Source organism: Narcine bancroftii, chromosome 3 (genome assembly GCF_036971445.1).
Source record: "Narcine bancroftii isolate sNarBan1 chromosome 3, sNarBan1.hap1, whole genome shotgun sequence".
Lineage (NCBI taxonomy): Eukaryota > Metazoa > Chordata > Chondrichthyes > Torpediniformes > Narcinidae > Narcine > Narcine bancroftii.
The window spans coordinates 220,987,433-221,015,137 of record NC_091471.1 but is presented as its reverse complement, the minus strand read 5'-3'; the positions used below and the strand labels follow the sequence as shown (position 1 = coordinate 221,015,137).

General features: G+C 41.5%; 1 protein-coding gene across 1 annotated transcript in view; it reads left to right on the top strand.

Annotated features, from left to right (window-relative positions):
* mnd1 (meiotic nuclear divisions 1 homolog (S. cerevisiae)) overlaps nucleotides 1-26,764 on the top strand; it is a 75,232-nt gene extending 48,468 nt beyond the window's left edge. Inside the window, exons 5-8 of the mRNA XM_069922887.1 lie at nucleotides 12,792-12,866; nucleotides 17,898-18,012; nucleotides 26,396-26,440; nucleotides 26,565-26,764. Coding sequence (XP_069778988.1) covers nucleotides 12,792-12,866; nucleotides 17,898-18,012; nucleotides 26,396-26,440; nucleotides 26,565-26,671 — 342 coding nt within the window. The 3' untranslated portion in view covers nucleotides 26,672-26,764. The remainder of the gene's footprint in view (nucleotides 1-12,791; nucleotides 12,867-17,897; nucleotides 18,013-26,395; nucleotides 26,441-26,564) is intronic.
* Nucleotides 26,765-27,705: the final 941 nt, after the last annotated feature.

The following is a 27,705-nucleotide window of genomic DNA, read 5'->3' as shown; positions in this document are numbered from 1 at the left end:
ATCAACATGAAACATTAACCTTTTCTTTACATTTTAAGGATATGCTGTAATTAAAAATAAATTGTTGATGCTTGAAATCTAAAATAAAATATAAAAAGCACAAAGCATGTCAGGCAGCATTAATAGATCGGGAAACAGGGTCCATGTTCCAGATTGAAAATCCTTGATCAGAACTGGAAAGAGTAAAAACAAGTTGGTTTTAAGTTGCAGAGAGGTTTGGGTTAAAGGTATAAATGGTATAAACGAGTAAGATCAGTGTTGCTTTGATGATGTTGATAGTTGGTAGTTAATAGGAGCAGTTAGGAAGAAAGAACACCAACAAATAAACATATAAACTCTATAAAATGCAAAGCAGTAGGAAAGTCCCAGCAGATAAAACAATATTAATGGAAAAAGAAAAACTAACTTAATGTCATGGAGAGATCACCTGCAGCAGAAGTGATGAGAGAAAGTACCATATACACCTGTGTAATCGTTGATACCATGTAATAGTTAACCCCCACCCCTCCTATTTTGGCCCCAAAATCGTGTGCTTTCATACGACCTGTGTGAAAGTTGAACCTTCCCAATGTTCTTTTTTTGGCCCTGACTGCCTGCCCATCTGAGCTCCTGACACTCTAATTGCCTGTCCATCCAAGCTCCCAATGCTTGACTGTGGATCCTTATCTCAGTCGCCCTAACAGCGCCAGAGCCACTTGTGAAGAAAGTTTGTCAGTACCTCTACATCCTCAGGAGTTTGCGGAGGTTTGGTTTGACACCAGAAACCTGGAACTTTTCTACAGATGTGTGGTGACTGTCTGCATCACGGTCTGGTATGGAGACACCAATACCCCTGAGCAAAAGGTAGTGGACACATCAAAGGCAAAACTCTCCCCAAACGCCTGAGGAAGTAGAGTTGCTGACATGTTTTCTTCATGATGCCATTAGTGTGTTGGGACCAGGAAAGATCCTCTGAGATAGTGACTCCCAAGAATTTACATTTGCTCACCCTCTCCACCTCTGATCCCCCAAAGATCACTGGATCATACACATCTGACTTTCCCTTCCAGAAGGCAACAATTAGCTCCTTGGATTTGGTGACATTGAGTGAGATATTGTTGTTGATGCACCATTCAGCCAAGTTTTCAATCTCTCTTGTATGTTGACTCATCGCCCCTTTTTATTGCAGCCCACTATTGTCACATCATCAGCGAATTTGTTGTCGTTGTACTGAGCCACATAGTTGCAGGTGTAAAGGAATAAGAGTAGGGGACTAAGAGCGCATTCCTGTGTGCTCTAGTACTGATGGAGATTGTGAGATGTTCTTACCAATCCTCACTGATTGTGGTCTAGAGGAGAGGAAATGAAGGATCCAATTACACTGCAGGGTGTTGGAGTTTGCTGATCAGTTTTGAGGGGTTGATGGTTTTTAATTGCCAAACTAGTCAATAAAGAGTATCTTTGGTGTCCAGGTATTCCAGGGTTTTGTGTATAGCTTGTGAGATGGCATCTGCCATAGACCTGTTGCTAAGATAGGTGAATGGGAACAGATCCATGTTGCTGCTCAGACAGGAGCTAATCTGCTTCAACAACAGCCTTTCAAAACACTTCATCACTGTTGATGTGTGTGCCACTGGTCAATAATCATTTAGGAAGGTTAGCACACTCTTCTTGGTCACCTTATGATTGACGCCTGTTTGAAACAGATGGGTACCACGCCCTGCCGGAGTGAGATATTTGAAGATACTGGGAATATGTAGGCAAGTTGGTTAGTATAAGTATTTAATCCTCGGCGGGGTACTCAGTCCAGACCGGATGCTTTCCTTGGATGACAAAGTAAGATCCCAAACAATGGGTGAAGGGTGAGTTGGCTAATGTAGACGAGGAGCACAGGCTATAAGGTGGGACAGCTGAGGAACAATGGAGGACTTTCAAAGAGATTTTGTTCAGTGCTCAACAGAAGTATTTTCCACGTAAAAGCAAGGACAGTAAAGTTAGAGAGAGCCTACCAGGGATAAATAAGGAAATAAAGGCATTAATTGTAAAGGTAATGCATTCAAAGTGGCCAAGAGCAATGGGAAACTAGAAGACTGGGGAAAATTTTTAAAAATACAAAAAAAAACAACAGGAAAAGAAAGATAAATTCTGTAAGTAAATTAGCATCGAATATAAAAGTAGATAGTAAGCGTTTATAGTGTGGCAGCCTTCAAGTGAACCGGGTTGCAAAGATGAGAACTGGCCTGTGGCTGACGCCACAGAGATGTCACAATGGCTGGTGTTGTTCGGAGCTGGGGGGTGGGGGGGGTAATATCAGCTGTACTTAAGAAGGCGTGGCAAGATGGCGTAGAGTCTAGACGTGAGATTTTGACACCTCTGGCCGGACTTTTAAGTACCCATTTTTAACCCTTTGTTTTCAAGTTTAAACTTTAAAATTTTTAGTTTAAAGTATTAAGGAACTGTTATGGCCATTAATGGTAAAAAGATTAAACCTCAAGTGCAGAAGAAGTTACATTTTCGAAGTGTTGAAGATTTGGGGCCGAAACAACTTGCTACAGCTTCAGGTTTAACTTCCTTAGTGCCTAAACCACAAAGACTGCCTGTGGGAGCTGAAAAAAAATGTCTACTACTCACCAAATGAAGGACAGCGCTGGAATTACCCGTTCTCTGAGGAAGGTGCGTGTTCCCAAGAAGTGGATCCCGATTCTGGAAGCCTCCCGATTTTAATGGAGGGAGCATGCAGGAAGACGACTCCATTGTCTGAAATGCTTCAGATAACACACCAATCTGAAGATATCGATCTCCTCTGTGATTTTGTGGAAAAACAATGAGCTGCGGGGGGAGGCCAGAGTTGACCCCCTGAGGAAGTCAGGGTGCCATTGCTGGGAATCCAGACCCGCAGTAAAACCGTTAAAATGCCTTTTGTTGAGTTGCAGCAGGAGCTGCAGTTACCTGGTTTTGCCACTACGTCAGAGAAAGCAGGGCTGAGCTTTTCTGAGCTACAATATAAGCAGTTAAATGCTGTCATTCAGCCTATAATGCAAGAGCTGGCTCAAATGAATGTTAGTATAAGTTCAGAATTCAATACAGTTAAAGCACGTGTGGAAGCATCTTGTGAAGATTTTTTAAAATTTCAGTCTGCTTTTTTGGAATGTAAACAGCAAGTGGCTTCTAATACAGAAAAAGTGTTGAAGGTTGAAAAATCCGTTATAGAATTGCGAGAACGTGAGAAGGAGTTAGAGAGGAAAATAGATTATTTGGAGAATCAAAGTAGAAGGAATAATGTGAAAATTGTTGGTTTGCCAGAAGGTATGGAAGAACAAGATCCTCTTCATTTTTTTAAAGACTGGATCCCACAAGTACTAGGGCAAGAATTTTTTTTCTGAAAGCTTGGTACTGGAAAGAGCTCATAGAGCTTTAAGAAGAACACCTTTACTTGGTCAGCCACCGAGATCTGTGATAATTCGATGTTTGAATTATTTAGACGGAGAAGCAATACTTCGATTAGCAGTGCAAAATGCGAGACAATGACAAACTCCGTTTTTAATTCAGAATAGCAGAGTTATTTTTAATCCTGATTTGAGTCAAGAGGTCATTCAATGTCGCCGTCGATTTAATCCAGTTAAAGACGTTTTGTAGCGTAAAGGTTATAAGTCTACTTTTCGCTATCCGGCAGTGCTGAAGGTGTTTCATGGAGACTATCAATCTCGGTTTTTTGAGAATGATCGTGAAGCAATGATTTTTGCTGATTCATTGCCAGATATAAGAGGACTAAGACGCAGTCCACCATTGTCTCCTAAAGAAAAATCTGGTTGTTCTGAAAACGGAAGAAATGGGAAAAACGGGAATGGAAAGAATCCAACTTCTTTTGAAATGGGATCTCCGAGTTTGGAATCTCTTGGATGAATAGAAGAATCTTCTTATTCTTATTTTACTTTTTATGTTATTATGATATTTTGAGATTATTTTTTGTTCGCCTGGGGAGGGAGAGATTTGCTCTAAGTTCTATTAGTCTTCAGCCACTAGTGGGTGATCCACACCCAAATTTTATTTAGGGATTACTACCTTTTGGTAGTTTTTTTGGGTTTTTTTTAATTTTATTTTAATTTTATCTAGCTTTTAATTGGTGATTTTTTTTTTTCCCCTATTGGAGGGCCTATTGATTTGAGTTTTTATATAACGATATTATTGGTTTTTAGTAATATTAGTAGATATGTCAAAGTTGAAGTTTGCTACTTTTAATGTTCGAAGTTTAAACGTCTGATTAAGCGTAAACAAATTTTGGCGTATATTAAGAAAATGAAAATTGATGTTGCTTTTTTACAAGAAACACATTTGAATGTCAAAGAAAGTATGAAATTGAAGAGGGACAGGGTAGGGCATGAATATTCTTCTTCATTTAATTCCAGGGCTAAGGGTGTAGCAATTTTGAGACATAAGAATTTATCTTTTGAATTACAATCAATGGAGGAAAAGGCAGGATGTATTCTTAAATTGAATTGTAAGATTTTTAGTGAATTTTGGACTTTACTTAATATTTATGCCCCAAATGTAGATGATGAAATATTTATTTCTGATGCATTTTTATATCTGGGTCAGGCTAATGATAATGTTTTAGTTGGTGGTGATTTTAATTGTGTTTTGGAACCTTTATTAGATAAATCTCCAAAGAAAGTTAAGAAATCTAAAATGGCAGTTCAGGTTCAAGCGTTGATGAAAGATCATAATTTAGTAGATATTTGGAGACGCCTTAATCCGACAGAGAAAGATTTCTCCTTTTATTCATCTAGACATGAATCGTTTTCTAGGATTGACTTCTTTTTAGTATCGGCACCTTTACAAGGGAAAATACCACAAGCGGAATATAAAAGTAGGGTGATTTCAGATCATTCTTTGTTAAACTTTACATATGCAACCTTTGTGAAAATTCAAGTGGCCTATCGTTGGAGGTTTAATACAATGTTATTAAAAAATACGGAATTTAATGATTTTTTGAAAAACAAATTAATTTTTTTTGAAAGAAAATTCTAATTCTGTTCAAAGTAAGGTTGTATTATGGGATGCTATGAAAGCTTATTTGAGAGGACAAATAATTAATTATACTTCTAAAATAAAAAAGAGTCGATTAAATCAGAGTCTTGAATTAGAGAAACAGATTGATGAGTTAGAAAAGGAATTTCAGAAAGATGCTACAGAAGATCAGAAAATAGAATTATCTAGGTTGAAACTGGAATATAATACTTTGCAATCTTATCAATTTGAATGTATGATTAATAGGACTAAACAACGGTATTATGAATGGGGAGAGAAAGCACATACGGTATTTGGCAATTAAAGAAAGAACAGGTTTCAAAGACTATTAATGCTGTTAGACGGAATTCGCTTATCGCATAAACCTTGTGAGATTAATGATAAATTTTATTCATTTTATAAAAAAGTTATATACATCTGAAGGAAAACAAGAAAATGGATCGATTGATCTTTTTTTATCACAGTTGAATTTACCGACATTAGAGGATGCAGATATACAGGAGTTGGAAGTACCATTTACTAATTCAGAAATTAAAATGGCTATGATGGAAATGCCGAACGGTAAATCGCCTGGTGACGATGGATTTTCGGTTGAATTTTATAAAATTTTTTATGATGATTTTTCAACAGTGTTTGGAGATGTATTACATCAAGTTGGAGAACATTATGATTTACCTGAGTCTTGTTCTAGTGCTTTAATTACAGTAATTCCGAAAAAAGATAGAGATCCTTTGAAAGTATCTTCATATAGACCAATTTCGTTGTTAAATGTAAATTATAAAATAATAGCTAAAATTTTAGTGAATAGATTGGCTAACCTTTTACCTAAGTTGATTCATATGGATCAGACAGGTTTCATAAAGAATAGATATGCCTCAGATAATATTCTGCGTGTGATTAGTTTGATTAATAGATTTCGACAATCTTTAGATCACCCGATGGTGATATCTTTAGATGCAGAAAAAGCATTTGATAGAGTTGAGTGGAATTTTTTGTTTAAAGTTCTGGAGAAATTTAAGTTTGGTCCTATTTTTATTGGTTGGATTAAAGCTTTATATAGTAAACCGGTAGCTAGGGTATTGACGAATGGATTGATTTCGGAACCGTTTAAATTGACTTGATCAACTCGTCAAGATTGTCCTTTATCACCAGCTTTGTTTGCGTTAGTGATCGAACCTTTGGCACAGCTGATAAGACAAAATACACAGATACAAGGTATGAAAGTTTTAGATGAGGAATATAAAATTAATTTATTTGCCGATGATGTATTGGTGTATTTAACAAATCCAGCTCAATCAATTTTACGCTTGAAGGAGTGTCTGATACAATATGGATGTCTTTCTGGATATAAATTTAATTGGGGGAAAAAAGTGAAATATTACAGGTAAGTGAAGGAGATTATTTAGCTTATAAGAATATTCTTAATTTGAAATTGACTGATCGAATTAAGTATTTGGGTATAATTTTGAATGTTAATTATCAATCTTTATATCAATTAAATTATGTTCCGTTAATAAAAAAAAATTAAAACCTATTTGATTAAATAGAAAGATTTATATATTAACTTATTGGGTAGGAAAAATACAATTAAGATGAATATTTTTTCACGTATGCAATATTTGTTTCAATCTATTCCATATTTACTTGATAATATTTTTTTTCGAGATTTGAATAAAATGGTTAGGGAGTTTTTATGGATAGGGAAATTTTCCCTAAATTAACTTGGAAATATGAGTTAGGGGGACTACGTTAACCACATTTTCAAAATTGTTATGAAGCAGCCCAACTTAAATTTATTAGTTCATTGATGGATTTGGAAAGGCCCCCTAGTTGGGCCAAAATTGAGATGGCAAATATTTTTGAATTTGAAATACATCAATTTTTGTTTAGATGGAATATAAATTTGTTACAGCAACATAATGTGCCTATATTAAAACATTTAATGAAGTTATGGACAAAGAAAATGATAGGTTCTAGGGGTGAATTATCAGCTTTGACTCCGTTGTATAATAATCAACTTATTTATTTTTCAATACACAATCAAAGTTTATTACATTGGAGACTTAAAGGTGTGGAAAATTTGGGAGATTGTTTTAAAGAAGGTAAATTCTTATCTTTTAATCAGATGAGGGACAGCTATGGTATTGATAAGAACTCTTTGTTTCTTTATTATCAAATTCGATCTTTGGTAAAACATTTGTTTGGTAGAGATATGATTTTACCTGAAATGACTAAATTTGAGACTTATGAAGGTACCAGAGAAGGGTTATATTTCATCTATGTATCAAATATTACAGGATGGTATGGATAAAAAGGGTTGGGATAAATCCAAAGGTAAATGGGAAGTGGATATTGGTTTTATTTTTTCCGAGGATGATTGGTTAGATATTTGTTATGATAGTGTAACTAGATTGATAAATGCACGTTATGCAATGATTAATTTTAATTTTTTACATCAATTATACTTAATACCTGAAAAACTAAAAAAGTATGGTTTTCATGAATCAGATTTGTGTTTTAGATGTGGTAATTCTGTTGGAACTTTTTTTCATGCTGTCTGGTAATGTGTATAATACAATCTTTTTGGAAGAAAATTCAATTGATTTTAGAATACCTGTATAAGATTAAAATACCTTTAGATCCGACAGTATTTTTATTGGGCAGTTTGCAACCTCTGAAAGGTTTGGAATTAGATAAATTTCAACTTGCCTTCGTATATTTAGCATTATCTGTAGCGAAAAAATATATTGCTAGTACGTGGAAAGATACAAGTATGATTGATATTAATAGATGGCATAATGAGATGAAATATTGTTTAATAATGGAAAAATTACATATGTTTCGTGTGATAACTAGTTTTTTATTAGTAAATGGTTGTTATATTCAGAATATTTACATTTTGATTTACGTTGATTAGATCTCAATATGTATGTTTAATTTTTCCTTAATTTTTTTTTCCTTTCTTTATGGCTCTCCTTAGGAGAGTCGACTGAAAGTGGGGGGGTTCTTTTCTTTTCTTTTTTCTCTACAAAATATACGTTCAGGTTTATGGTTCATTGTTGTATATGTTATTTACTGTCTGTATTTTGAACGAATAAATAAAGTTTAAAACAAAAGCTGTACTTAAAACAGTCGAGTTCAACAACAGTTGTTGGTGTAGTCTGTTCATTGCACCACCGTATGACCACAATAGATATATAAAGTAGAAAAGAGTGTTAAAATTAAACATATGTCAACAAGAATGGGGAATAAATAATGGGTAATGTTTAAGTGGCTGAGGCCTTGAACAAATATTTTGTGCCACTCTTCAATGGGAGGTGAGGATCTCGATACAATTGCTATTAGTCAAGAGGTAATGTTGGACAAATTAGTGAGCTGAAGGTAGATATGTCCTTAAAATGCCTCCCAAGATACTGAAAGAAATAGCAGATGTTATAGCAGATGAGCTTGTGGTGATACTCCACAATTCTGTGGACTCTGGACTGGTCCCAGTGGATTAGAAAATAGCAAATATAATTCCACTGTTTAAAAAAAGAACAGGTTGGAGAAAAGGCAGGTAACTACAGGTCAGCAGCTTAATGTCCATAGTTAGGAAAATGTTTGGAAGTATCGTTAAGGAAGAAATATCGAGATACCTGGATAGAACTTGTTCCATCAGACAGATTCAGCATGGATTCAGAAAGGGCAAGTCATGTTTAACTGACATACTGGAGTTCTTTGAGGATATAATAAACGCAGTGGATCTAGGGGAGAAGGTGGATGAGGTCTACTTAGATTTCCCTACATCTACTTGGATGTTCGATACGGTGACACACAAAAGATCTCTGCATAAGATGATGCTTGGAGCTCGAGGTAGTGTATTGGCATGGATAGAGGATTGATTAACTCATGAAAAGTAGAGGATTGGGATGAATGGATATTTCTTTGGTTGGCAATCAGTGGTTAGTGGTGTGCCACAAGGGATTTACGCTGGACCCGCAACTGCTCAGAGATGCTTTGGAGGGGACCAAGTGTAGCATATACAAGTTTGCTGATTAGATAAATTGAGTATAATAGCAAATTGTATAAAAGACACAGAATCTCTAGAGAGAGATAAATTGGTTGTGAATGGGCAATGATTTGGTAGAGGGAGTAAAATATCAGTAAATGCAAGGCCATCCACTTTGGAAAGGGAAGGAGATTGGACTATATTTAAATGGTGTAAAACAGCAGCATGCTGTTGTGCAGAGGGATTTGGGATGTTGGCCTTCATTCCTGGTGGGAATCAAATTCAATTCCTCTGGGAATAAAGGCCAACATCCCATTTGCACAAGGTTACTTCCAAAGAGATTGAGTAGCTTAAAAGAGAGCTTGGGACTATACTCTTTGTAGTTTGGAATTCTGGGGTGAGGGGAGGGAAGATCTAAAAGAAACATTAAATTCTGAAAGGAATCGATAAGAGAGAAGTTGGGAGGTTATTTCCACTGGCAGGTTAGACTAGAACTAGGGGACAGCCTTAAGATTCAGGGGTCCAGATTTTAAATGAATCAGGAGGAAGTGCCCCTCCCAGAGTCGTGAATCTGTGGAATTCTTTGCCAAATTGAGCAGCAGGTTCTGCCTTATTGGATGGAAAATGGCGGCGCTGCTGGAGCCGCTATAATGGCAGCGCTGCCACTGGTTCAGACCTGCGGAGATTGAGGAGCAGAGATACAGTGCTCTCATGGGGTCCCACCGCCTGGGAAACTGCCGTCAGTTCCACACAAGCTTTGAACGGCCTGTTAAAGGAGCCAACTGCAGTTTTATTTAAAATCCTGCAACTGCGGGGTCTGCACCCAAGATGGTGGTGCCTCTGATCAGCAACAGGAGCCACGAGGGGTTGCAGACTCCAGGGGAGCGGAGGACTGGAGCAGGGCATAATAAAACAGGGAGACCATCCCCCATCTGAGAAAGAGAAGCAGAAGAGAGGACCCGCAAGACGGCAAACCAATGAGGTGGCTCTACAGCTGAAAGGCCAATGAATGCTGGCAACTCGACCCAAGGAACTTGCGGAGGCTGTGGGCTGCTGGAAACTGCTGTCGGGAGACTTGTGCCAGGCTGCAGACTGCTGGAGACTGGCTTGAAGCTGGCTGGAGGGTTACCAGGGTGAGAGGGGGTGCTGAAGGGTTCCTGACTGTGTCAGAGGTTCAAAGCTGGATCTTAGGTTGCCAGTGGTTTGGATTGGACTCTGTGTGGCTGCGGAAGTGCTGGAGGTGAATCTACGGACTCTACGTGACTCTGGGGGGACTTTCTTTTGCTTCTCTTTGAATGTAAGAGGCAATTTCTGCCGATGGCGAATCTGTCTGCCTTACAGCAGACAAAAGCAATTTCATGTAATATTGCAATGACAATAAATTGAATCTTGGGTGTGGACTACCCAGGTGGATAGAAAAAAAAATAGCGGTCACTTTGGCTCCTCAAGACAGTGAAATCCCCATTCCATTACACACAGTCTATGATCGTGGAACCCTCATGAAAATAAGAAATATGAACCGGACTTGCAACCTAGCAAGGTACTGAGTGGTTTTAACCTTCTGAAGCAAGGAACACAGTCTGCAGCATATGTAAAGCAGATCATGGGAGATGCATGGGAGACCATCAGAAGCACTGCTAGAGAAGGCAGAAGCATGGAAAGAGGGCCACCATCGGGGTTAGACTTGAGATCTGCGCTACCAACGATCTTACTCTCAAATGTAAGTTCACTGGAGAAGAAAATGGATTACCTGAGGCTATATCTGAATCAGAGAGTGCTACAGGGCTGCTGTGCTCTGGTGATTGGAGAAATGTGGCTCCAGGGCATCATTCCAGGCTCAGCGATCCAGTTGGATGGCCTTATCTTCTTCAGGGCAGACAGAGACTCTGCTGCTTCTGGCAAGACTCGAGGAGGAGGGGACTGTGCATTTACATCAGCGAGAACTGGTGCACAAATATCTCTGTTTTACAGACTTTCTGCTCAGCAGAGATAGAGTACTTGCTGTTGAAATGCAGCCCCTTCTACCAGCCCAAAGATTTCTTGGCCACACTGATTGCTGCAGTTTACATTCTGCCTTTGGCTAAGGAGGGTGAAACCATAAAGGAGTTATGGAGTGCCATCTGCGAAACCCTGACAGTGCCAAGTTTGTTACTGGCGACTACAATCACACCAAACTGAAATCAGTTCTATCATAGTTTCAACAACACGACAACTTCTCTACCAGAGGAGAGAACCCCCTGGATTGGGTGTACACCAAAGTCTTTGGTGCGTACAAGGCTGCAGTTTTCCCTCACCTTAGTTACATGGACATACAAACTGCTGGCAAAGCAAACATTTGACTTGGAGATCAGGATGTGGTCTGGGCACAGCAGTGCTACAAAGACTGCTTTGAGACCATGGATTAGAATTGTTTCAGAGAGATGGTCACCTATAATGATTATGTAAATGTCAAGGAGTACATCAGCTACATCAGCAAGTGCATTGAGGCTATCACAGAGATCAAATGCTTCACATCCAGGGTGAACCATAAACCATGGTGGATGCAGAATTCCAGGCACTTCTTCAGAGCTCGTGATGCTGCTATCAAGACGGGGGACAAGATGGCACTAAGATCAGCCAGGGCTGAACATTTCCATGCAATCCGGAAGACAAAACTGTGTGCGGACTGAAATGAGGAACAAGTTCAGCAATGAGTCGGGGCACGAATTGATTAGAAAAAAATACCTTTAGTTTCCTGCGAAGGAAAGACCACAAGTATCCCTCTCCTCACCCGCCCCCTCCACTCGGCCGCCCCCTCCACTCGGCCGCCCCCTCCCTCCCCCTACAAGTGCTACAAACTGTGTTAAGCACCCTAGACCCGGTGCAGGTATGACATTCTGATTAATTGGAAGATAAAAAATACATCACAGCAATGGTTGTTAGTGTGCATCAGACCACAATAAAACCCCCACCCATTAATGGCACCAATGTAGAAGAGACCTCAAGTGCCCCAAGTGCAGTTGACCAAGTTACAGAAGGTGCATGTGGCATTCTGCCTGACCTTGAAGTCCTGCTTAGGTCCCAGGATGGTGGTGAGGGAACAAGTGTTAAACCTCCAGGAATGAGAGAGCCAAGACTTCACAGAGAGAGTGGTTCCTGTGGAAACCAACGTTTCCGTGATTAATAAGGTGATCTTTTTAAATTAACAGCAAATAAAATTTAGTTCTCAGCGACTGACCCCAATGTGTTGGACAATACTGAAGTAATGGGTTTCAGAGATAAGCTGCCTGAATGTTATGTTGTCCAGTCAGATCTGGTAATAGCCAAGTGTGACAAATATTCGCTCCTTTGGGACAAAATAAATTTTAAAATCAGGGAAACACAAGAATTGTAGATACTGAAATCATGAGTAAGCAAAGAAAAGCTGAAGGTTCTCAGCAGATCAGGCAGCATTGATGAAGAGAGATAGTCACGCAATTTTTCAAATCAGAATCCTTTACTGAGACTTGAGGAAAACTTCTTTAATCTAGATGTGTCCTAAAAAGTAGCAGTGAAGTAGGGAGATAGGAAATCATGTGAACTACAGATGATGGGATATGGAGTTCTGTCAAGATGGAGACCTGACCAGAAATATTGATTGACCATTTCTCCAAGAATGCTGCCTGACCTGCTGAGTCTGTCCATCTTCATTTCGCTCACTCAATATATTTGTCTGCGTTGGATTATGCATTGGTTTAATTAAGATTATTACTACTGAATGGGGATCTTCAATCTTAAAATACTTCAGAAATTTGCTTTTTGATCTTTTTTATTCCAGCTCATTGAAGGAACTGAAAGGAAACAAAATTTACATCAAATTATCGAGAAAGCCAAAGTGGGGCGCGAGAATACAGTAAGGTTTTTTGTGTTGAACTTGTTTAAAATTAGAAGAATGTGGTTGAAACCAATTTAATATTTTGCTTGTCATCTACTGCATCCGGTGCTTCCTTTACAGTTTCCTCGACATCAGAGTGATGGGATGCAGACTGGGAGATGGCTTTATTGAGCACCTCAGCTCTGTCAGCTGCAATAGTATGGATCTCCCACTGGCCACCCATTTCAGTTTCCAGTCCCATTCCCTTGCTGACATGTCTGTCCATGGTCGCATGCACTGCCAGACTAGACCACTCGCAAATTGGAGGAACAACACCTCATCTTCCTTCTGGGCACTCTCCAACTGGATGCCAATAGCATCGACTTCTTCAGTTTCCATTAAAATACCTCCCTCCCCCCCCCCCCCCAATTTCTTCTCCTTTCTTCTAACACTCTATCGTACTTTCTTCTCTTTTTACTCTAATTCCTTTCACAGAGCCAAAATCAATTTTCACCTTTTCTCATCATATTCCAATTAATACTTTTTGTCCATTGGTCTGTATTCCTCCCCCTCCCATTCTTCCCCCATCTTTCCCCGGCCTTTAATTCAGAGGCCTGTTTTTTCACTCATATCTTGAGGAGGCGCTTAGGTCTAATATGTCAGTAATATATCTTTACCTCCTATAAGTGCTGCAAGACCAGCATTTCTGTGCTTTGACTATTGGTACAGTATAGACTATTTTGTTCTTCGCTGTCAGAAGAACGTTGCATTTTTATGTCAGTGTTGTCATTGCACAAATGTTTTCTTCTTAAAAGCAAAATAACTGGTAAATATCATGGATGATAATGTATCGCATTGACGAGCTTGCCAGGATATGGATGGTAAGGTAAAGGAGCCATGGTTGACGAGAGAGGTGGTATAGCTAGTCAGGAAAATGTTTTAAATAACTTTTAGACATACAGCACAGTAACAGGCCATTTCAGCCCACGAGTCCGTGCTGCCTTTACTGCACCAGGTAGGAGGAAACCGGAGGCCCTAAAGGAAACCCACGAAGACAAGGGGAGAATGTATAAACTCCTTACATACAACGCGGGATTCGAACCCCAGTCCTGATCGCTGGTGTAGTAAAGGTGTTGCGCTAACCGCTATGCCAACTGTGCTGCCCCAAAAGGTAGCAGGAAGCAAAAGTCAGGAAGGACTCATGAGAATTATACAGCAAACAGGAAGGAACTTAAGAAAGAACTTAAGAGAGCTAGAAGGGGGCATGAAAAGGCAACTAGGATTAAGAAAAACCCTAAACCAAGGTGTTCAACACATACTTGAACAGTAGGATGACTAGAGTGAGGAAAGGACTGATTAAGAATAAAGTTGGGAGATAAAGTGGCTCAAGGCAGAAAAGATAGGGGAGGTTCAGTGTTCACTAGGTAGAGGGACCTTGATGAATGTGAGTTCAGTGTAGAACAGGCTAATATGCTGGAGCATGTTAACGTTAAGAAAGAGGAAGTGCTAGATCTTCTTAAAAGCATTTGGATAGGTAAGTTCCTGGGACTGAATGTGATATACCCCAGGTTGCTGCAGGAACCAAGAGAAAAGATTGCTGGAACATTGGCAATGATTTTTCTGTCCTCCCTAGCCATACGGCAGGTTCCTTGTTTAGAAAGTAAGTGGGAAAATCCTGGGAATTATAGACTACTGAGTTTTACATCAGTGGTGGGCAAACTATTGGCGAGGATTTTTTGGGACAGGATTTACAACCATTTCGAGAGACCGGAGGAAACCTACGCAGACACGAGGAGAATTTATTCCTTTCAGGGTAGAACTTGCATGGTAAACTGTAGGACACAGCAGAGTGCAGTCGAGCAGAGGGATCTGGGAATACAGAAGGATAATACTTTGAAAGAGGGATCAAAGATAAATAGGATTGTAAAGAGAGTTTTTGGCACATTGGCCTTCATAAATCAAAGCATTGAGTGCACAAGTTGGGAATTATTTGGAGGATTGTGTGTAGTTTTGATCACCTACCTTCAAGAAAGGTCAGCAAGACTGAAAGTACAGAGAAAATTTTCAAGGATTTTGTTGGGATTGGAGGAGCTGAGTTGCAGGAGGAGAGGGAATAGATTAGGACTTTATTTCCTGGAGTGTGGAGAATGTGGGGAGATTTGATAGATTTGCACAAAATAATGAGGGGTGTAGGTAGGGAATATGCACACAAGGTTGGATGAGACAAGAACTGGAAAAGTGAAATGTTTAAGGGGTATATTAGAAGGATCTTATTCACTCAGAAAATGGTGAGTGTGTGGACTGAGTTGCCAGCGGAAGTTGTGAATATGGGATTGATTTCAAAATTTAAGAGAAATTTGGATAGGCATGGACTAAAATGGGCTGAAGGGTCTCCTGTGCTGCAGTGTCCTGTGTTCTATGGTCCTTTAATTGGCAGTAGGTAGCTGGCCATTTTAATTCCACTTCCATTCCCACATTGACATGTCTGTCCATGGCCTACTGCACTGCCAAGTTAACACCACATGTAAATTAGAAGAACATCAACTTGTCTTCTGTCTTGGCAATCTCCGACCAGACAACATCAACCTCCAATTTCCTGGACCCTCTCTCCTGCCCTCATCTCTTATTTTCTTTAGCTTCCCCCCCCCCCACTTTCTTTCCTGATCCCTCACCCCATTCATCCTTCTCTTTTCTCATCCATTGCCCTCTCTACCTGCCTGCCATCCACACCTTCCTTACTCTAGCTCTGACCATATTCCGATTATTCCATGATCTGCTATCCTATGTGATGCAATGGGTTAATTAAATATATGCTTATAAAAGGGATTAGATTTGGGTTAGCTGTTAGGTTACATGTATTTCACAGGCACAGTCTTGCAAAGTTCTGAGGGCAGGTGCAAACAGAAGGTTCTGGGCTTTAGCAACATATGCAACTGAAACATTTGTAGAGAGTTGGGACCATGTGTATTTTGTAAAGCCTGGAAATTGCAACATTTTCAAACTGAAACCAAAAAATAAACAGTGCCTGGAACATCAGGAGGTGAGGGGCAGAGAAGGAGACCGAAGGCAGTTTGCAGGAGGCAGTCTGAGAAAAGGCTGGACAGAAGATGACCCTGCAGAAAAGCCTCCCGCTTTTTCAAGACTGGGCAGAGTTCTGATATGGGAGCCGGAGTGTAATCTCTGTGGAAATCAGGAGTGGCAGCTAGTCTTCCCAGAGTGGCGAAGAGGAGGAGAACTCTGTGAGAAGAACCTGGAAAGAAGTCAGGTTTCTTCTGGAAGACACTCCTATTTGGAGTCTCTCTGTAACCCTCTCTGTAACCCTTCACAACTTTCCTTCCTGGTAGTTCTAAGGAAAGCACTGAAATTTGCTTGATCGTAATGACTGTTTGATTCTGTGCACAGGATTGAAGATTACTGGAAACTGCAGCTTTGGAAACGTGGACAGTGGAAGATTGGCCAATAAAAAGGACTTTCTTGAAAACGCATTACACACACTTGATCTTAGATTAGTTTGGGTGGGGGGAGAGATTGTGTAAATAACTTAGTGTTGATAAGTGTTGATCTTATTCTATACTCAGAGAGTTAAACAAATTTTATTTAAGGAACCATTCATTGCTTTGGTGTATTTCTATTGCTGCTGGTATATGGGGTTCACTGAAGTCGTAACACCTCTTACTAGAGTACATCTTCCTTAATCTTCTGCCTATTTTGCGGAAAATGTGTAAATTTCATAGACTACACCTGAGGGTCAGGCACCTCAACTAGCTGCCCAACTTTAATATGGAATGGAGAAGTTGGATTTCTTTTTTCAACAAGTATAATGTCTGGGAACACGCAATACAAATTTAAATTTGGAGAAAAGATGCAAAGGAATATGAGTAAATGCTAATTTAATCCAATGGGAGTTTTTATCTGGAATCATAATAATACCAAAATGGAATTGAAAGAGCAATTTGCAGTGTAATCAGGAAAGAGCGGATTAAGATACATAACTAACAGTTTGGGCTTCAGCCCTTCATCAAGGTATGAGCAAAATGTAGACAAGCGCCCGAACAAAATGGTTGGGGGAGGGGCACAGTCCCACAGGCAGGAGGTAATGTGGATAAGGGAGGGAGGGAACACCAGCAAACGGGGGAAAGGGAGATGGCTCTGAATTGAGAGAGAAGGGAATAGAGAGCTGGAGAAAAGAATTCAAAGAGAAGGAGAGTGGGGTGTAGGCTGCCAGAAACTGGAGAAGTTGATGTTAATGCCATCCAGTTGGAGAATGCCCAGATGGAAAATTAAGTGTTGCTCCTCCAATTTATGGGTGGTCTTGGTTTGCCAGTACACTTGGTGATGGACAGACAGTTCAGTGCAGGAATGAGGCGCATAATTGAAATGATTGGCCACTGGAAGATCCCTGTCACTGATGTGGACAGAGTGAAGAGATCTCCCAGTTTCCATCCAGTCTCTCTGATGTAGAGAAGGCCTCAGAGAGACTGGATGCAGACTGGGAGATCGCTTCGCTGCAGAGAGACTGCTAGCCTACACAATCATAGTGTCTGCAGACTTCTGTGTTTTATTCATACCACACAATGATGCAGGCACCCAAGAACACTCTCAATTGTGCTCCTGTAAAATATCAAGATGGGGCCTAGATGCCTTGCTTTGCTCTGCTCAACCTCCTTAGGAAGTGGAGGCGCTGCTGTCCCTTCCTGATTAATTAGGAGGTGTGAACTGCTGCAGTGGACTTTTTTAATAGGAAAGGAGTTGATATTTGAACACAGTTAATAATTTGCAGTGCACAGAATTGGAATAATTTTGGATGGTTAATCACAACAAAGTTCTCCTGTGTTTAATGTTTTTGACTGGGCTACTTCTAAACGTAAGGTTTGCTTGTAGAGATTTAATAGGATACCAGAAAAATAACAAATTAAGGTCACTTCTTCTGAAATATTATCAAAATCATGGGAGAGGGATAGATAAAACCTCCAGGAAATTTTGAACTCATGATAGACTTTTTAAACTATCTTTGTGCAGTTACACTAAAATATTCTACACGTAATTTTGAAATATTTATTTTAACAACAGGAAAATCGTGGAACTTTATCAAAAGAATTGGAAGGACTTCGAAGAGAAAGGAATCAGTTGAAAACAGAGTTGGAAAAATACCAAGAATGTGATTCAGAAGTTGTAGAACAAATCAGTGAGTAATTTGATCGATTGGATTCAATAATTGTCAATTGATGCCGTACAGCACCTTTTTGGTGTTCATACAGATAAATTTTATAACTTATAAACTGTTATAGTGCATGTATATATTTTTTTATATCAACAGGAGCAGGAAATACTTATTTTATTATGGTTATGTTTTGAAAAGGGTGACATGGTACTGTCTTTTATCATTGCAAACACAAATTTTGACTGGCCACAAGAAGATCTGATGTTTTCTCAAAGTCAGGACATGCCCCTAATTGCATTAATCTTCTTGTGATTTTACAGCACTGCTGCTTAAATTGGAACTCAACATTTCAGAAAGTAACTTTATTGTGTCAGTTACCTTTAAAGCAATCATAATTTGATAGAATTAAACAGGAAAGTCTGCAGATGCAATACACAAAAATGCTGGAGAAGCTCAGCAGGTCATGCCGCGTCTATAGGATGCAACCAATGCTTTGGGCCTGAGCCCTTTGAAGGTATGAGCAAAATGCAAGACAATGCCTGAATAAAAATGTGGGGGTGGGGGAGAGGACAGGAGGAAAGAAGGGGGGGAGGAGCAGAAGCAGAAACCCACCTGAGGAAGGTAAATACCTCATTCTCAAAGGCCTCCTCCTCGGGACCTTTGGCCTCTCCTGTCAGCAGTACGCCGCCAGGCTCCTACACCTGGACGCCCTGGGCGACAGAACCCCATCTGCCCTCATGGGCAAGATGCTCGTGTTGGCAGAGGGCTACAGACCCTGCATGATGTTTGAGCAGGCCTTCCTCGAGCAGATGCCTGAAGACATCCAACTCCTGCTGGAAGATGAGGATCTCTAGGATCCACGGAGAGTCATAGCCCGCACGGATGTGCTCTGGCGGACCAAGCGAGAAAACAAGGCCGCCCTCAGCCACGTCACCTGTCCTGGACCCACCCGGCTGCAGGCGCCCCCCCCCCCCCCACTCCAGCACAAACCTGAAGAGCCCCACTCCACCTGGTGTTTCTACCATCAACACTGGGATGCCCAAGCCCGCAGTGCAGGGAGCCCTGTTCGTTTCAGGGTAACAACCCAGCCAGCCACCGTTGATGGCTGCGACAGTTGGCCTCGGTAACAGCGTTGTGCACGTGATCGTTAAGACCAGTGGCCAACGTATCCTGGAGGAGAGCTGAGTGTTGTTCCTCCGACCGCCCTCGAGAACCGAGCACGAGGCCCCACTCTACGGACAGCCAATGGATCCTCGATCAAGACTTTTGGCATACGCAGTGCCCAGATCCAGATTGGCAAGGATATTTTGCTGGAAGTCTACTGGGCACAGCGCTGTTGGGAGCTGATTTCCTCCAGGCACACAACCTGTTGGTGAACATCAAAGTCAAGTGGTTGCTGCTTGCCCGCACATTCCAATCTGTCAGCCTCGATACCACAAACATGTGCGACCCAGGAATAGCTTTCATTAGCGCCCTCAAGGATGAGTATTCTCGCACACTCAATAAATTCCCTGCCATCCTGTGGCCTCAGCTCACTTTTGTCATGCCCCAGCATGGCATTCACCACCACATTTCGACCCAGGGCCCCCCCCACCCTGTCCAAGCCAAGGCCAGATTTTCCCCCCCCCCTTGAAGCTCCAACTGGAAAAGGAGGAGTTCTCCCGACTACAAAAGTTGGGGATCATCTGCAGGTCAGATAGCCCTTGGGCCTCCCCCCTCCACATGATCCAGAAGGCTTCTGGGGGTTGGCGCCCATGCGGGGACTACCGTCACCTCAACAATGCGACCACACCAGACCGAAATCCCATCCCATATATATATATAGGACTACAGCCAACTTGCACGGCGTCCGAGCGTTCTTGGTCAACCTGGTACGGGGGTACCATCAAATCCCAGTCCACCTCAATGATGTCGGCAAGACCGCCATCATCACCCCCTTTCAGCTTATTCAAGTTCCTGCAGATGCCCTTTGGCCTTAAAAATGTTGCCCAGACATTTCAACGGCTGATGGACGCAGTGGGAAGAGACCTGGATTTTGTGTTTATCTATTTCGACAACATTCTCATTGCCAGTCGGGACCACAATGAACACAAAGTGCATCTCCGAGCACTATTTGCTCGCCTGGCAGAGTTCAGCCTCACCGTCAATATGGTCAAGCGCCAGTTGGGCAAGGAGTCCCTGCAGTTCCTGGGCCATACCAACTCTGCGGACGGGGCCACCCCATCACCCGAGAGGTCGTAGCTGTACGCCAGTTTCCGAAGCCTGACGTCCTCAAGGGTCTACAAGAATTCACTGGGATGGTCAACTTCTACCACCATTTCATCTCGAGGGCGGCTCACGTCATGAGGCTGTTGTTCGCACTGATTGCCGCCAAAAGTAAGACCCTGGAGTGGACAGAAGAGGCCAAGAATGCTTTTATCATGATGAAGGACGCCCTGATGAGCGCCATTCTACTGGCCCACCCGCAGCCCGACGCCCACACCGCACTCTCAGTGGACACTTTGGCCATGGCTATTGGGGGTGTCCTAGAGCAATCGATCAACAGACAGTGGCACCCGCTTGCATTCTTCAGCAAGCATCTCCACCCTCTGGAACTAAAATACAGTGCCTTCGACAGGGAGTTCCTGGCCCTGTTCTGTCCTATGTCTCTGAGTTCACATCCGACACCAAGCAGGTAAGAATAATGTCGTTGCAGAAGCGCTCTCAAGGTCCACCATCAACAGCCTGTTCCCCAGCCTGGACTATGCCCAGCTAGGACAGACGCAGAAGGGGGACGAGGAAACACAGGCCTTCCACACTGCCATCATGGGCCTCCGCTTTGAGGACTTTAAAGTGCTGGACAGCCCCAATTCGCTGCTCTGCAACATCTCCATTGGCTCACTGCGCCCGGTAGTCCCATCGCAATGGAGGCTGCAGGTTTTCAGCGTGGTCCATGACTTGGCTCACCCCTCGGTCAAGTGCTTGATGCGCATGGTAGCAGAACAATTCGTGTAGCATAACTTCAAGAAACAAGTGGCCCAGAAGGTGAAAAACTGCACATAGTGCCATGCCTCTAAAGTAGAGCGCCATGTTAAGTCTCCAGTGCAGCAGTTTGAACCTCCCAACCAAGAGGTTTGAGCATATCCATGTTGAAATCATGGGCCCCCTACCAGTGTTCATGGACGCCCACTACTTGTTAACTGTGGTCGACCGCATGACGAGATGGCCATCCCGCTGAAAGACACTTCCACCGAGTCCTGTGCCAGAACTCTGCTCGCCCACTGGATCGCCAGGTTCGGCGTTCCAGCACACATGACAATTGACAGGGGCGGCCAGTTCACATCCGCCCTCTGGTCACAGCTGGTGAACCTCTTGGGGTTCAAGCTCCACCAGACTACCATGTACCATCCCCAGACCAACGGACTAGTGGAGCGTTTCCACCGGCACCTCAAGTCGGCTCGTATGGCACACCTCACCAGCCCCAACTGGATGGACGAATTGCCCTGGGCCCTGCTCGGCATTAGAACAGCCCCAAAGGAAGAACTACAGATATCATCCGCAGAGCTGGTCTACGGCGCACTGTTGTCGCCACCTGGAGAGTTGTTCAGCCAAAGCATTGGTTCCGCAACCAAGAATCGGACCCAACTGGCAGACTTGCGGGATAAGCTTGCCTCACTCGCGCCCCCACCACCGACCCACCATGGCAGCCGCCTACCTTGCGTCACTGACCAAAAGGATGAGGTTGGCCGCCCAAGCAGTGAGACGTGTAAGCCAGTTCTGGGGGAAGTTGTATAGCGGAGCAATATGATTACTTAATTTCTGAGTGGCACTAAACTTGATGATGAGTGGAGAGAAAGGAAGGATGTGTAAGTTTACAACAAGAGCTAGATCAATTGAAAGGTGGGTCAAAGGGTGGCAAATGGAATTTAAGTCTGACAAGTGTGAGATGTTGCTCTTTGTTAAGTTAAAGCAGGGTAGAACTTGTACAGTAAATGGCAGGACTCTGAAGAGCATTGTAGAACACAGATGCTTGGGGTACAGGTGAATAGTTCCCTGAGAAGAAGATGATCATTGGACAGGGTATTGAGTACAAAACTTAGGACCTCATGATTCATCTGTACAAGGTGAGACCATGCTCAGAGCACTCTGAGCAGTTTTCATTGCCCAGCAAAAGGAAGAATATCAATATTGGAAGGAGAGCAGAGAAGATTCATCAGGATGTTGCTGGGACAAAAAGGTTTGAGTTGTTGGAAGGGGTTTGGACAGCTGTGTATTTATTCCCTTGAGTCTGAGGAGTAATCTTATCGAGGCTTGTAATGTCACGAAGATCATGGATAAAGTGAATCTCACAGTTGGTTATCCAGGCAGCCAATTCTAGTTTGAAGGGAGAGATTTAAAAGAAACCTGAGGGGCAACGTTTTCAATCCAAGGACAGTCCGTATCTGGACGAGTGTATCTGGAACGAGCTGTTAGAAGAAACAATAGAAGCGGGTCCAATTTTGATGTTCAAATGACATTTGGACTGACATATGGATCAGAAGGCTTAGAAGGATTTTTTTTAAAACAAATGCAGGCAAATGGGTCTTTGCCCAGAATGCCAACAGGGTTGGCAGGGATGAGTTGGGCCAAATGATCTGTACTGTGCTGTATGACCATGACTCCTGATGAAATGTTGTCTTTATTTTATGTGCCTGAGCCAACCTATTGTTTCCTAACATCATTTTGTAAAGAAACCTGTCCTTGACTCACAACAGGATCTTGATAAGAGTATTTCTCAAAACAAACTGGCCCTTGAAACACAACAGGGTTAGTTCTATGTTTACATAGTTGAAGTGCTCTTTAATACAGCATTTTATTGCCCATGTAGTATTTTCTAAGACCAAATATTTTGCTGCCCTGGTTATTGCTATCTTTGAAATGTAATTGTTTTTATGGATAGAATATAAATGACAGCAAGTCAAAAAAAATTACTAATCCATATCTTTTCCCTTCTCATATTTTCTACATTTATAAGGACATGAGATTTTGATCAATTTATATGGGGTGGAAAATCTCTCCTGAACATCACCAGCCATGTTAATGTGGTATAATTTGCCATGTCTCTCTGCATATATTGCTGCACCTCTACAACTGCATTAACAGATGGGAACAGTCCACATAAGAAGCAACTCGTGCAGAGAGACCAGTAGGAACAGATTGAGGGGTGTGTACCTCTTCTCGATGAGTTGGAAATACTCATTCAGCAAGAATGCCGAGGCCAGTTGACTCTCTCAAGCTGATTAGAATGTCCAGTGATGAGGCTAAATATACAGTACAACTCCAATTATCCAAAATGGTCGGGACCGGGCCCATGTCGGATAAATGTTTTTTCGGAGAACCAGTTATTTTTTAAAAACAGCCCAGTGGCAAGAGCAAATAATTTGTAACAGTGTTTAAACAACAACAAAGTAAGTTTTTTTAAATGTTAAAATAATGTATGGTAGAATGTAATGTATGGTAGAAGTATGGAATGAGCTCCCATCTGAAGTGGTGAGTGTGGGCTCAGTTTTAATTTTTAAAGAAGAATTTGGACAGGTACTTGGATTGGAGGGGTATGGAGCGCTATGGCCATGGTGCAGATCAGTGAGACTAGCGAAAATAATAGTTTGGCACAGACTAGAGGGCTGAGGGGCCTGGGTCTGTGTTGTATTGTTCTTTGGTTCAAGGCCCATAGATCTCAAGATTGCCCTGCAGGTTGATAGAATGGTGAAGGTATATGGTGGACTTGCCTTCATTACTTAGGGTGTATGGGTTATAGTAGTATGGTTATCAATAAATATGTCTTTAAAAGAGATAGATTGTGGGGGCGGTTTAGTGTAGGTCACTTCACAAACAGAGTAACACTTCACAAAATGCATTTAATTTAAAAAGCAAAAGCTTTGCTGAAACTAGGCATTGAAACTCTGGTTGGCTTTGCAGAAGCAATGAAGAATGCTGATCTATTGTGTATGGGCAATAAAGTCCAGGCTCAGAAGTACTGATAAGATCTTTCAAACATTGGATTTGGAGCCTTGGGAGAAGGTTTTTACAAGCAAAAAGAGAGAGAAGTGAGTTCGACAATAGCAGTTGGGTCTGAAACATGGCAAACTGGCAGGCTTGTTGAAAACCCCATTTTAAAGACCAGTTGTGAGTTCTGAGTTCAGCCTGTTCAAAATCCTTGTCATCCTTACAAGAGGAAATGGATGGCTGAAGTGTGGTGGCCTGGAAGAAGAGGTTATCATTTGGAAAACTCATGATGGGGCAAGTTTCTTCAGCAAGATATTGAATTAACTGATTGGCGGAAATTAGTTTGTGTGTGTCCAACGAGCAACAAATTTCTCTCTGAAACCAAAAGGAACCATCCTAAGCAGTAACCATTTAACTTTAAACACCAGAGCCTGGTGAAGACTCTTCAATGTTAAATTCTGTGCACAGTATGAGATTTGCCTGATACCGGTGAACTTGGAGAAGTGAATGATTGGACTGTGAAACAAAGAATTTTCTGAGCATATACACATTACATAGACCTGTGCTTAGCATTATAGGGGGGGGGGGGGTTAAGTTAATACTAATAAGTTAAAGTTTGATCTTGTTATTATGTTTCTAAAAAATTAAAAGCAACTTTTGTTCAAGTGACCATTGTCTTAGTGAATTTCTATGCTGCTGGGTTTTGGAGTTCTCTGGGCACATAACAAGGGGACGAGGTATGCCCTGAGATATGAAGTAATGTTGCAGCCCTATAAAACTCTGCATAGACCACATTTATCAAAATGTGTAAGTAAATTTTAAAAGGGGAGGGGAGCAATATCAGTGGAAGTGCAAAATGTGTTAGTAAGTTTTAACGAGATGGGGGTGGGGAATTTCAGAGTTTGTCATAGTTGCTATGTTCCCTAGATATACCACTGGCAATCACTGAATATATAGTGATCTGAGATAGCTAGCATCATTTTGTGAAGAATAATTAAGATTATTTCAAACTTAACATAACAGACATGCAGGATCAGCTTCAGAAATTCTCACGGGGTGGGGGGGTAGACGCTGCCATCAACTTCCCCCTCATTGCGCATGTTCCAGCCAACACAGTTTAGGGCCCCGCTTTAAAATAAATGCTACAAGCCCTGCAATATCTTAATCCAGCATTGTGTAGGTCAGCACAACATTGTGGGCCTGTACAATGCTGTTTCTTCTTTCTTTGGCTTGGCTTCCCGGACGAAGATTTATGTCCACGTCAGCTGCAGGCTGATCTACATTCTCACCTTTACTTAATGACAACTCATAAATCTTAGCCAGGGCACCACATTTTCCACTTTAGCTTCTCAGTGTTCTCAGTTGTGTCTGATCAAGCCCAGCAGATTTACCTACCTTCATGTGCATCAGAAACTTTTGCACCTTTTCAGTCACTATACTGCCCTTTCTCGAGACATTGACTGCACCAAGTTCCCTAATTCTCATGTCATTCTTCACAGTAAAAACAGAGAAGTACTCATCGAGGTACCTGCTCTTCTCATGTTGATCCACAGAATTGACTGTATTGATTTCTGAGGGGTTCCATTTTTTGTACATATTGCAGCCCCATGAGTTGTAAATTAAAATCTGAGCCAGAACAGTCGTTACAATCAAACTAAGTGGCTCTGTGGAAATCTTTGACATGAGGTGAGGGAGCATTTAAGTTAATGCACTATTTTAGTCTTGTAGATCTATGAATTTGATCGGGTGTGTCATTTGGCAGCATTGTGTTTATTACATATGAATGAACATAGAACATAGACAAGTTTACCACAGGAACAGACCCTCTGCACTCTATTTGCACTGAATATGACACCTAATTGAATCTAAAACTATTGCTAGCACATGATACACATCCTTCTATCCTCTACTTATTCATGTGTCTACCTAAAAGCCTCTCAAGAACAACTATTGTATCTACTTCCACCTCTAGTCCAGGTAGCCCATTCAATACCAGGCACCCACTGTGTACTGTTTTTATTAAAAAAACCTTTGCTTTAAACTCCTCACTCCTCTGTCCTTAATGTCCTCTAGTAAGTCTCTTCAACAATTCCTTTGCTACACCGACAACTACATTGGTGCTGCCTCCTGCACTAATGATGAGCTCGTCAACTTTATTCACTCTGCTGCTAACTTTTAACTTGACCTCAAATTCACTTGCTCCGTCTCTGGCAACACTCTCCCCTTGATCTCTTTGTCTCCATCTTGGATATCTCCAGACATCTTCCATTTATATCATCCTCAAGTCTGCAGATGTCCTCATTGTTATGCACATGGTTACCAAGGTTTGTTACGTTAGTCAGTATATGGAATATTATCAATTATATTCCCTTGTTAGGAATAATTGGCCTCTATTGTTCAAAAGTGTAGTCATTCTGAATGTATTCTTCTGTCTGTTTAATAGGGCAGTCAAACAAAATTGCAAAGGATGCAGCCAATAGGTGGACAGGTGAGTTAGAAAAGATCTACACTCCAAAGAGTGGTAATCAAATATTTATTATCTATTTACAAGTGTTATATTGAAAAATCAGATGATGTCTCAGGTTAATTGTAATTTCAATTTGCTTTTTTAGATAATATCTTTACCATAAAATCCTGGGCTAAGAAAAAATTTGGATTTGAACAGAATCAAATTGATAAGACTTTTGGAATTCCGGAGGATTTTGACTATATCGACTGATGATTTCAAGATCTTCATATCATTTTGTTGCTGTTTTGAGTTTGTATCAGGTATTATGCAAGTAATAAATCTATTTAGTTTGGCCACAAGAAATTGTGAACATTCAGGTTCTCTGTTTCATGCTTTAGATGCTACTGACCAGAGTATTGGGCCAGTGAGCTGAGGAATGAGTGCAGGAGATTCTGAGATGGGAGCGACATCAGCCAGAGGTTGACGTCCATATTTTCTACCAATGACATGGCTAGAAAGAGAGATGTGTGGTCCTAGAGAATGAGTTCAAGGAGCTAGGTGACGTTAAAACACAGGATTTGAAGGGTTGTAATCTCTGGATTCCTACTTGAGCCACATGCTAAGACAAGAAAAAACAAAGCATGCAGTTTAATATGTGGCTAAGGAGCTGATGCAGGAGGGAAGGAGTCAGATATTTGGATAATTGAACTCACTTCCAGGAATGGCCAGACCTCGACAAGAGGAATGGGTTACATCTGAATTGGAAGAGAACCAATATCTTCACAGGGAGTTTTGATCATGGGACTTGGGAAGTTTTAACAAGAACGGCTAGGGATTAAGTGAAGAAGTTAAGGAGATGATAGCAGCAAAAGTCAGGAAAAAAAAGTAAAAGAGGGTACATTTGTTTTAGATGTGATAGAGCAGGGGGTAAAAAAGGGGGAGGAGTTGCTCTGCTTGTTAAGGAGGACATTACTGCCGTGAGGTGGCAGGATGGTCTGGAGGGATCGTCCAGTGAGGCTGTTTGGGTGGAATTGAGGGGTGAAGGAGGCATGAGGGTGCTAATAGGGGTGTATTACAGACCACCAAATGGGCCAAGAAAATTAGAGGAACAAATTTGTAGGGAGATAACGTATATGTGTGAGAATCGTAAGGTAGTGATCATGGGAGATTTGAACTTCCATCACATTGATTGGGATACCCATACAGTTAGAGGGCTGGATGGGCTAGAGTTCGTTAAATGTGTTCAAGATTGTTTTCTAAATCAATTAGTCGAAGAACTGACTCGGGACGGTGTAATACTAGAT